The 12,183-nt window shown below is 37.9% G+C and overlaps 3 protein-coding genes across 8 annotated transcripts in view; 1 reads left to right on the forward strand and 2 right to left on the reverse strand.

Annotated features, from left to right (window-relative positions):
• Positions 1 to 12,183, forward strand: part of LOC144294780 (olfactory receptor 52E8-like) — a 65,691-nt gene that overhangs the window by 12,954 nt on the left and 40,554 nt on the right. The gene's annotated exons all lie outside the window — the stretch shown is intronic.
• Positions 3,261 to 4,228, reverse strand: LOC144295337 (olfactory receptor 52E4). Its single transcript, XM_077867720.1, has one exon. The coding sequence runs from the start codon at positions 4,226 to 4,228 to the stop codon at positions 3,293 to 3,295; it is 936 nt and encodes a 311-aa protein (XP_077723846.1). The 3' UTR covers positions 3,261 to 3,292.
• Positions 4,280 to 11,825, reverse strand: LOC144295336 (olfactory receptor 52E8-like). Its single transcript, XM_077867719.1, has 3 exons — positions 10,917 to 11,825; positions 7,244 to 7,350; positions 4,280 to 4,305 (listed from the first exon to the last, which is right to left on the reverse strand). The coding sequence occupies exons 1-2, from the start codon at positions 11,823 to 11,825 to the stop codon at positions 7,330 to 7,332; spliced, it is 930 nt and encodes a 309-aa protein (XP_077723845.1). The 3' UTR covers positions 4,280 to 4,305; positions 7,244 to 7,329.

The following is a 12,183-nucleotide window of genomic DNA, read 5'->3' on the forward strand; positions in this document are numbered from 1 at the left end:
CCAGATCATTCAGGAAAATGTGAATGGTAATATTTTTCTGTTTGTGTTAATTTTTTTTTTAATTTTATAACATTAATGTAGAAAAGTGCATCTTTCAGCCACCTGAAGTATTTATGCCCTCATCACTTCTCTTTTCCGTTCTGATTGCATTGTTGCCTTTCACAGTGTCACCAACTTGGAGTGTGGGTGAAGCATGTGGGCAGAGTGAGAAGAACATTCCCATTCATACAAGGAATACCTCTATCTCATCTGACATTACCTAACATTGACCCAGGAAAGCATGTCATCATATCAATTGGAGATAAAATAAGACAGATTGAAAGTACTTGGTGGCATTGCAGAACAATGGTCTCAAAAGCCTCTGGAATAGATAGGTGCAACCAATTCTGGAGGAATACCTGATGGGTGGTATAGAGCCTGTGGAGCAAACGGGATTATCATTCTGGGTACCAACACCAAGGTAGGGGAGGCAGTGAGGTAGAGGATATCTGTTGCTCCCACAGATATCCTCTGGTGCTTGTTCTGGGAGGCAGCATGAAAGGTTGAACACAGATGAGTGGGAGTCAGTGAGCAGCTTTAACATGTATGTCCATCCCAACATTCAGGAGAAGACCATTGGTTAAACCAGAGCCCTGAACTTCTCTTATGTCTGACATAAGTGATGACTGGGAGTCATCATGTCAGCACTATTGTGGTGCCTCCATCTCATGTAATTCCATAAAAGAAAAACTTTGGTCTCTGGAAAATCTCAGCTGTTTACCAAGCCAGGTTTGAGCCATGAGATCTCAGGACAATCCTGTAGATGTGGGTCACAAAGCTCCTTAGGGCAAATGGCTGATTTCATAAGCTGGTGGATATAGGAAAAAGAGAATCCTAGAATTCTCCAAAGAGGAGAATTGAGGACTGGGTCCATATGTGTCTTGTCTAGGCTCAGAACACCCTGCCCAGACAGCATTGCTATTCCCAGACAGCCTCTATGTACCAGAAGCAGACTTAGAAAATTTTGAGGATGCTACTCCAAAGCACAGAAGTCCCCTGGAAAGGGAGCCTAAGACAGGGACTCTGCTGAATAAGGTCTAAGTAGTTTGCTCATGATCCATTTCAGGGCTAGCGTTATTGTGAATCCCAATCCACATTGTGTGCACTATTACTTTTACATTGAATTTTCTAAATATCATATATGGATTCAACCAGAAAGTTACTTTATACATGCCTTTCATATCATTTACAGAAGAAAACACTGTCTTTAGCATGCTTATATGTGATACGGATATGGATGACCAGGGAACTGGCCAGTCCTTACCACTTACCACTGATGGACCACACCAACGAGGATTGAACCACCTTTAGTCACTGTTACTCTTCTACTTGCTCCTGTGCTTAGAGTTTCTGTAGTCTCCTTTTTCTCATCACCCACACCAGTGCTAGGCTACTTGCTTTCTCTCTCTCACTTTTCTGCATATCTCCACATGAGACCAATGGTTGAGCCTCAAGTACATACATAAAATGTTTTTGACTTAAATGTCTTACAAGGGCAGCTCCAGTGGCCACAGCGGTTTAGTGCTGCCTGCAGCTCAGGGTGTGATCCTGGAGACCTGGGATCGAGTCCCACATCAGGCTCCTTGCGTGGAGCCTGCTTCTCCCTCTGCCTGTGTATCTGCCTCTCTCTCTCTCTCTCTCTCTGTGTGTCTCTCATGAATAAATAAATAAAATCTAAAAAAATGTCTTACAAGAGCTAAGAGTTTGTTGTCAAATAGTTTTATATCAGTAATCTACTCTTGTTACATCAAAATAATGTTAAATATGCATATATTTTATGTACACTAGTTCCTGCCATTCTTTGGACCTTGGTTTTCTTATTTGTAAAATAAAGGGGAAAGATCAGAAGAATTTTAACCTCTTTCTGACTTTAAAACACTTTGTTCCTATAAAATTTTAGAGCCATGAGATAGGCTAAAAAACAACTTATTCATACTCACAGGACTCAACTTATTCACACATAGGGTACTATAGAATACGAGAATTTTGCTTTGCCAGTGTCAAATTTCAGGCCAAAAGCTACCCAGATTCAGAGAAATTGTCCAATTTACAGATTGCAACAGTCTGATTGTTGCTTTCTTTGTATTCTTGGTTCTATCTACCTTGATTTTCTGATTTTACCCTGGGGTGTTTTTGACTATTTTGTTTATCATCATGAAAAAGTAGAGAGTGGTTCTAAAACAGAGGATATGATGGAGACTTCTGATTTCTTAGAGGGATTGCCCTGGTCAGTCATACATTAAAGTTCAGTGTTTCTTTCATCTAGTTTGAAGCAAGCCACATGAGCTTAATAGGAAGACTGCTTTTGTGCCTAAACCACAGAAAAATGCTGATTTCCAAATTTTAAGAAATTTTGTATATCTGAAGGTAAATAGTGTAGCATAGAATGGAAATGTTAGGTATAATTCAATTGGAACTAGACACAGAATTCATACAATTATTCACATCTAAAATGCCTGCTTCAAGTGAGAAAATAATACCACGTATCCTTAATGCCTAAGCTGTAGTCTCTCACATTCCACAATTCATAGATGCTTAGTTTATTGGAGAAATAGTGAAGACAAAGTAGAGAGATATAGAGATAAAGAGAAAGGGAGAGAAAAAAGAATGATAAAAAGGAGGAAGAAAGGGAAAAAGAGGAGAAAAGAAAGGAGATGGGAGGAATCATATTAGAAAGAAAAAGGGAGCAAGAATGACAATAAGAACAAGATGGAAACATTTAAATAAAAATAAGAAATGATATTTTTAAAAATGAGTAATGACTCTAAAGAAAGAAGACAAAACTTGAGGACTAATATACAGAATACAAATCTATAGAACAGATGCTCTAATTTAAATTAAACATCGTCACTGAGCCAAGGCGTACACTTTATTATTATTTTTTCACCTGCAAAATGACATTATTAGATCAGGTTTTCTTCAGGGTCTAAAATTACCTAAAGAAGAGACACATGGAGAAATGGGAGAGTTCTCACCCTTTCTCAACAGTCATTCTACTCCCAAACCATTGCTGCCTCCAGGACATCTTCCCTTTCCATCAGTGCTTTGCCTTTGTCTGGTTTCATGGGGTTTCATGGGAACAGAGTGGGCAGCAGAGGTAGCTTTGGCTTATCTCCCAACTCTAAATGAAATTCCAATAAAAAATAAAAATATGGCTGCTACTGTCTAACAGGAAATCTAAAACAGGGGTGAGGTGAGACTATTAAAATGTGGGTGGTAGGTGGCTATGCCTTCCAATGTTGACACAGAGCTCTTATTTCTGTACAAATATCTTCACAACTGTCTCTCGGATCTGCTTGGTCCTGACTCCATAGATGACTGGGTTGAGGGCAGGTGGGACAACCACATATAGATTAGCTAAAAGGATATGGATATAGCGGGGGATGTTTCGACCAAAACGGTGTGTCATGAAAGAAAAAAATGCCGGTGTGTAAAAGCACAGCATGACACAGACATGAGAACCACAGGTATTGAGAGCCTTTAGTCGGGCATCCCGAGAAGGAAGGCGGAAAACAGCTTGAAGGATAAGCACATAGGACGAAGCAATCAGGATCACATCCACAATGATATTGGAAATCACCATGAGCCCATAGATAATGTTGACCTTGATGGGTGCACAGGCCAACCAGGCAAGACCCATGTGCTCACAGTACGTATGAGGGATGACGTGATGCCCACAGAAGGGCAGCCTCAGAATGAGAAACACAAATGGAGTCACCAGAATTAAATTTCTTCCAACAACAACAGAGGCGAGGATGCCGATTGTTTTATTGGTGAGGATCATGGTGTACTGGAGAGGGTTGCAGATGGCAACAAAGCGGTCATAAGCCATGGCCACCAGGAGAACAGTCTCCATGCCTGTGAACATGTGGATGAAGAACATCTGAGTAAGGCAGCCCCTGAAGCTGATCTCTTGGAGGTTGAACCAGAAGATGCTCAGCATTTTGGGGATGGTAGACGTGGACAGACCCAGATCGATCATAGACAACATGGCCAGGAAGTAGAACATGGGCTGGTGGAGACTGTGTTCAGTCTTGATTGCAAACAGGATGGTGATGTTCCCCACGAGGGCAATCAGATACACAATACAGAATGGGAAAGCAATCCAGATGTGGACAGTTTCCAGCCCTGGGATTCCTAGCAGGTGAAAGAAGGGGGGATGGAACTGAGTGTCATTGATGGAAGTCATTCTCCTAGCAAGTGTCACTGAATTCCCGTTAAGATGTAGGGATCTCAGTCTCTTTATGGTCTTTTCTTATCAAGGTCCTAGAAAGTGAAAAAAATTTTTAATTGGTATGCTAGAGGTAATGGCGGGAGTGGTTGATTACAAACATTAGAGAGTCCCTTCTTTCCAGAAGGTAATTGAATAACTTTCTTAATACACATTATTGTTCTGAGATTCTTCATGGTGATATTATCTGTACCTTAGATTTATCATAATATGAGATCTTTGAAGGAACCAAGAGTATTTTGCACAGTTGTGTGTGCTTATCTGTTTGCTATTCTCTTCCATTTCTTTTCAAAATAGTCTAATGTTACTTTTGGGACATTGCTATATAAATTGTTAAAGAATCCAAAGTCGAAATGAGAGTGACTGACTTACACCATTGTCTGTCTTTTGATCTAATATATGTAGGGATTTGCATCATGGTTCCTATACAGTTATGTGACATAAGGGAGGATAATATGATGGTCTTTCTTTGAATTTCCCTCATTCTATCTCTACTATAAGACCATTGTTGTTTTTGATGCTTCCTATTCTTATAGAATGGCTTGGTTTGCCATTGTACACTTTCAGGCTCCAGTTTACTCTGCTGTTCCCTGATATTCTTCTAATAAATGGCCACTTGCTTATCAGGTAAATTATGTTCATCTTCCTTACAACATATAACACGAATAAGGAGCATAAAAATTACACCTTGTCCTAAAGTTGCACTTAGCTTCAGGTATGAATAGATCAAATAAGTGTAATAATTTAATAAGATCAAATTTCAAAGACAAATTAAATGAAGATGTTATGAAAATATCTCCAACAGTGCCACAGGAGGGTATGGTTCCAAGTTTTTCAGAATTCAGCTGTTGAATAGAATCAGGATTTGTGTATGTTTATTGTGTGTATGTGGGAAAGCATGGGTGTGAGTGTGTGTGTGTGTGTGTGTGTGTGTGAGAGAGAGAGAGAGAGAGAGAGAGCAGGAGAGTTATTAAAACTAATTATTTCATATATGTGGTTGTACAGAACTCTGCTGGCTAGTTATTGCAGAATAGTAACAAGTAGTTAATAACCCCCTGTTCTATGTGAGTAAGAGGAGCATTTCTTGTCCCCAAAGATGATGGGCAGAAAATTGTTTGTATATAGGGAGAAAACAATGTTTGCTAGTGTTTAGGGGAGGATGCAAGATTGAGAAATCAGAGGGCTGTGGTTGCTGGAGCTTAGAAAAGTATGAGGGAGTAGCTAGAAGGACATATCATGAGATACAGTCTGCAGTTAGCCCCATCTTCAGGGTGGCTGTTTTACAGGAACTCTTTGCCAGCTGAGGGGGAGATCTCCAGGGGAGTGACAGAGGGGACTCTTTTCTGACAATAGAGTTCAACAGGACAACTACCCTCTCACAATTTTGATCAGAAAACTTACCCTCTTTCTGTTGCAGCTATGTGCCACAAATAATGGTAGATAATGTGGGGGCAATAAGCTCAAGGATTATTCCTGGTGAACACGGAAATAGGTTCATCTTTTTCTAGATGTGCACATTGACAAAAAGCCCAGACCCAGAGCCAACTTTAAAAGCCCAATTGATAATGTTAGAGATCTTTCCCTTTTAGTGCTCACAAACTCTCAGTTTATTGAAATTGTGATTTTTCTTTTATCCTACTGGTTCTTCTTTTCTTTGACTCTAATACTACAATATTATAGATGACTTATATGGAGTTTAGATTCATTAAAACATGTCTTGAAATCTTGCTATACCATCTACTAACTGGAGATCCTTGGACAAATTCCTTTACTCTCTAGATCAGACTTTTTTTTCTGTAAAATTGGGTGAATAAGTTCTATCTAATGTGATTTGTTTTAAGCACAAATAAGACCAAAGCATGTAAATGACCAGCTTTTAGGATATATTAAATAATAGTAGTTATTTAAATTATTAATCCTTCCCCAATTTTTCTTTTAACTCTAAACTGCTAAAAATGTCACCTATTAGCACAAGTAACTTACTTAATTGTAAAGAATTTATTATTTATAAATAACTCATGGTGGTTATAAGGTAAGATGAAAGAAGATGGTACAGGATATCCCAAAGTGAATGAGTAGCACAGGGTTTCATATTTAGACTTATATCTAGAATTCTTTACATACACATAAACTTTATGCACACATAAACTGATGAAGTTCAGTTTGAAAGCAAACTGTGTTCTCTCTCATTCTTACAGATTTCTTGAGCTGGGTGGAATCAAGCAGTGGATGGGAGTGGATACCTTCTTTTTAGGCACTGTGATAAATGAATGGGCAACTTGGCAGAAAATTAGAGGGAAGAATTGGATATGGCTGAGCTAACAGATGCATTGGGCTCCAATAAAAAGGGGCTTGGATATGCTACCATAAAGTAGTAGGTCCACGAAGTAGCCAAATTAGAATTGACAATCTCTAACCCAGGAAGAAAAAATGAGATGATAATGCAGACCAAGTGCGTAATGTCTATATCATCTATTTGGCTGTGACATCAGTTACACCTCTACATCTAACCTCAAACATATGATAGTGGCCTGCAATAGCCTCCTTATGCTTCCTATGAACCACAGCAAGCCTAGTTGTTGGATCTGCTTCCCTGCCAACAGTTTGGTAGCCAGAGCAATCTTCATTCTTTGGTGATAGAAGATGTGGTAATGCTACTGTAAAACTATATGTGGCTTTCTGGCTGTGAGGGGTGTACTATGTGTGGGTGAGAGAAACAGGGAGAAAGAGAAATAGGGAGACAGAGACAAGAGAGAAATTCTGCATATTACCTATTGGTGTATCTCTGTGCTCAATTTCTGATGTTTATTCCAATCAATCCCATGTCCTCTGTAGTGTTCTTTTGTGAAGAGAATAGACCATGGGGCTTTGGTAATGCCTAAGTAGGGGAGAGGTCATTCTCCCTTTCTATCCTCATTTACCTCTGCTTCTCCTGACTATAGTATCTCATCTCCCCTGTTCATGTATCCTTACCTTTCTAATATTTCCTCTTTCAGCCTTTGCTTGAAGCAGTATCACAGCATGATCCCAGGTGCTTACACATGGTGACCTGAGCCCCTTCAAGCCTCAGGGGCTCCATCCTGTCACATGGAGAAAATCTTTATAATGAGAAGGATATCCTTAAGTCTAGGCATGTCCCAGAATCCCTGAGCTTTTCCTTCAGAGTCCTCTGGGCATAAACTTGGACTCATGGGTCATTAAGCCCACCTAACTCTTTGTTCCTCCCTACTGCATCTGCAGAGATAGATCACCAGACCAGATATAACTCCTAGCTCAGGGGAGATCATGTCTCCTGAGCTGTTAGGAAGGGAAATATCCTGAAGGGGAGTCTGTATGGGAGATAATATTGTTTCTGTTCCTCTCAGAAGCCATGAAAATATTAAGTTTACACCATTAAGTCTTCAAAGTGTGACTTCTTAGGAAATTGTCAGTAGTGACTCTTCTGCTTTAACATAAATGTGTGAATCCCTGCATTCTGGGGTTATAATTGTTGTATTAAAAGATGAGAGCCCCTAAAATAGATACATTACACTCCGTGGCAGCAACTCTTATTATTATTATTTTTTAAGAGGTCATACCTGTAGAAAATAGTTTCAACTTTCTTCCAATTTGACAAGAATCTCCTGGTGACCTATAACTAATAGTAAACTTTGGATAGGGGCTTTCATGTGTTTTAGTTCTTTTGGCAGGAGGTGAAGGAAACTCCATATTATCCTGAGAAAACAGAATTTAACTAGAACTCAAAGTCTAGTTTTCTTGAAGTCTCTTGCCATGGGTGATGATGGAATAGACTTGCTAGTACCAGGGCATGCCATATCTCAGGAATTTTCTGAATATAGACAGGAAAAGACTGATTGGCAATTGAATACATTAGAAAAATAGTTTTTTATCTTTGAAGTTCAGATAATTCTGAGTGATTAGGAGGGAAGATAATATCTGTGATCCAAAAGAATTATGGTTAGATCTGATATGTTCTCCCTTGCATTGCTTCTCTTTTTGATGAATGAAAAGCTTACTCCTTAGCCTCTTTCTGGTCACTCGCTCATGGTATCCATCCTCCCCTCTGTATCAACATTTATCTTTCTGGATCAAATCTGACTAATTTCTACTTTATTTTTATGCTCTCTGCTTCTCCATTATATACTCTGGGCTTTATATGATAAAGTATAGACACCATTGTTGCCAAAGTACTTCAGTGAATGTACAACCAAACGATAATTCTACTTCATGACTCTCCAAAACATTACACTGTCTTAGGTGACCAAAAATCCTACTTAGGAAATAACTACTGCTCATTTCCACTTTTCTTCAACTTTCTCCAGATTCCCACAATGGCCTTCTGTACAAACCATCCAGATACTATTGCTAGGTCTCTTATTTTTATACCAGTGTGTACTGCTATTATAATGTATACATTTTTCCCCTTGGGTTTTGTGTTCCATCCCTTTCCCGTTTTTTTTTTTTCCACTTTTTTTTTGTGGTTGAATACACATAACATAAAATTTACTATCTCAACCATTTTTAAGTGCACAGTTCAGTAGTATTAAGTACATTTATATTTTTGTGCATCTATAACCACCACTTATCTCCAGAACTTTTTCATTTTGCAAAGACTAAAACTCTGTATCCATTCAAAAATAATTCTCCATAGCTCCCTCACTCCATCCTTTGTCAACTACCATTCTACTTTTAATTTTTTTATCTCTTCTTTTCCCGAATGTCCTGGCCTCTGGTAATCACCCTCTTACTCTGTTACTATGAGTTTGGATTGAAAACATTCCACATAAACCTGAGATCATGTAATATTTATTTTTATCTCACTGGCTTATTTCACTTTGGCTTGATGTCTTCAGGTTCACCCATGTTCTTGTAATGGCAGGATTACCTTATTTTTTTAAATTAAATTTTAGTTAATATGCAGTGCAATATTGGTTTCAGCAGCAGAATTAGGATTTCCTTCTTTTTTTAAGGCAGGATAATATTCCATTAGTTTTATACTAGGGAGTGACCAGAGAGTTTCCACTTCTATGTCAAGGGATATTTGGTACCTCATTACTTTAAGGGATAAAGAATATGAAACTAAATCATACATGTGTAATTAAATGGATGATTATAAAAACTTGTGGATGTGTTAGTTCTTATGACTTCTACTGCTACCTCAATATTAACGCTTCACACTCAGATTGAATGATCATCATTAATAATATACTTTAGAAACATTTGTTTTATATATTAAATTAACAAAAATCACGAAGAATGTCATAGAATTTGGTGAAGTGATTATATGGTAACTTTTGAAGTTAAATTTGACTTTATTGTATCTTATTTACCATTTTTTTTCTGTTGCCATTTTTGAAAACCAAGAATGCACTGTTTCTACTGACTTCATCCATTTTAGAAGCCTGTTGTATTCACTTTTTACCATTACAAGTTTTCTAAGATTCTTTACAATTCAATTTCTTTTTCCATCCCCTTTCTTATATTTGCATTTTTGATGCTTATGAATAATTTTCTTTTTTCTTCTTACATATTTCAATGCTCAACCAAAGCCATCCCATTAAGAACAGATTAATAGGTATTCATCCTTGCTGTCTCTTGCTACTTTGTAGCTAAAGGGTACCCTCTGTATCTCTCCTTTATCACACCAGATACCTCCTCTTTGTTCGCATTACCACTATCCAAATGCTAGTTCTTCCTGAATCATAAAAATATCTAAAAATTAACTTTGTGTTTCACTAATTGTTGATATCTTATCATTTCTATATCTAGTGTGAGATAAGATGTTCTAAAATTCCACACAATCATTTTACTCACCACTTCATAGACTCCACGCTATTTTCTATACAATAAATTCAGGCCACTGAATGCATCTTTTAAACTTTCCAAAATATGGCTCCAATTGTTAAGTAACATTGTCTCTTTTTATTGTCCATATTTTTAACTAAGTGGCTTTATTAGTTGTTGAAAAATATTCCCTTTTACAATTTTCATTTGTTCTATAAGCATTTTTTTAACTCCAAGAAGAGCTATCCAAATGATACAGTATTAAATTTGTCGGTTCAAGAATCAGTGTGTATAATATAGGGATTAGGGTTATAAGGAACTTCATAGAATCAGGAATTTGAGAGCAGAGAAAGGGGAGAAAAACACCAAAAGATCTAGTTTTCCATCTTTTTCTTGCAGAAGATTTAGTAAAAATTGTATTACTTATTTTTAGGCAGTACTTTATTATTTATAGAAACTTTTTGCATTTCACTCGATACTTGTCATTGGCTATGTGATCTCTAGTTGAACACCTCTATGAAGGGAATCTTATTATTAATTGTAAGAGATCTAGAACACCATACAGTTTTAACAGAAGGTTATTTCAGTGAATCAAAGTTCTTGAAATTTACTCTTGTATGTAGTATTCTATCTCAGTGGTCAATGGAGGATATCATTCCAAGTACACATTCAGACACACAGAAACATACATGCCTCCAACAACTACAGACAATATGCTTTTCTGATACACACAAAGTGAATTTTGGTGAAAGAAATTTATATTAATTTTATTATGAATGTTAGTCTTTTCAGACCTTATACCTTCATAACCCGAATGAATTACCCCTCATTCAATCTTTTTTTCAACAAAGAAACTCTGTACCCGCTCCTGGATCTGCTTGGTCCTGATGCCATAAATGACTGGGTTAAGGGCAGGGGGTATGACTACATAGAGATTAGCCAGGAGTATGTGGATATACTGGGGGACATTATGACCAAAGCGGTGAGTAAGAAAGGAAAAGAGAGCTGGACCAAAGAAGGCAAAGATGACACAAATATGGGAACTACAGGTATTCAGAGCCTTCAGGCGAGCATCTTGGGAGGAGAGGTGGAAGACAGCATATAAGATCTTAAAATAAGAGATAATGATGAGAAACACATCCAGAAACAAGATAGAAATATTCCCAAGACCATAGTAGACATTGGCATTAATGCTGGCACAAGCTAGACGTGCCACTCCCATGTGCTCACAATAGGTATGAGGGATGATTCTATGTCCACAGTAAGGCAGCCTCAGGAGGAGAAAAATGATGGGAGCAATCATGAATACGCTTCTTAGAACCACCACCACAGCAATCACACCAATGACTCTGTTGGTGAGGATCATGTTGTACCTGAGGGGGTTGCAAATAGCCACATAGCGATCAAAACCCATGGCAAGAAGTACAATGCTCTCCATGACTGTAAAAAAGTGGACAAAAAAGACTTGAGCAACACAGCACCCAAAGCATAGCTCCTGAAGGTTGAACCAGAAGATACCCAGCATCTTGGGGATGGTAGTTGTAGAGAGACTTAGGTCAATCACTGACAGCATGGCCAGAAAGTAGAACATGGGTTGGTGAAGGCTATGATCAGTCCAGATAACAAACAGAATGATAACATTTCCAATAAGGGCGATCAGATACACAGCACAGAAGGGAAATCCAAGCCAGATTTGTGCAATTTCCAACCCTGGAATCCCCAACAATAGGAATGAAGAAGGGTGGAATTCAGTGACATTGAGAGAAGACATTCTTTTGTGGGCTGATGATGGAATGATTTTTAAAAGTAGTCGCTGTTTCCCATTGGACAATTCATCCACGTTGAACTGAGATCTATAAAAATTGAAAATAAAAATATTTCCTAACAAAGGATTGATTTTGGGAATAAGTTTTTCTAAAGGCCTTTGATTCTTTTCCCCTTTTCAGCACTTCATAAATAATCCCAGTATCACTCCTGACCAGCACCATAAGAGCCTAATGTGTCATGTAGAAGCTAACATTGTGTCTTTCGTGAAATTATAGGTTTAGAAGAATTAAGTGCACTAAATAAAAACTACTAGGAGATAAAAAAATTGAAAATAATAATAACCACCACACTAATCATGGCTA

This window comes from Canis aureus, chromosome 23 (genome assembly GCF_053574225.1).
Source record: "Canis aureus isolate CA01 chromosome 23, VMU_Caureus_v.1.0, whole genome shotgun sequence".
Taxonomy (NCBI): domain Eukaryota; kingdom Metazoa; phylum Chordata; class Mammalia; order Carnivora; family Canidae; genus Canis; species Canis aureus.

Excerpts from the sequence above, each read along its gene's own strand:
- LOC144295337 (XM_077867720.1), bottom strand. The coding sequence starts at position 4,228 with ATGACTTCCATCAATGACACTCAGTTCCATCCCCCCTTCTTTCACCTG.
- LOC144295336 (XM_077867719.1), bottom strand. The coding sequence starts at position 11,825 with ATGTCTTCTCTCAATGTCACTGAATTCCACCCTTCTTCATTCCTATTG. Across the intron at positions 7,351-10,916 it reads CCAAGCAGATCCAGGAGCGG|GATGGAGCCCCTGAGGCTTG; the intron begins GTACAGAGTTTC and ends TCCATGTGACAG.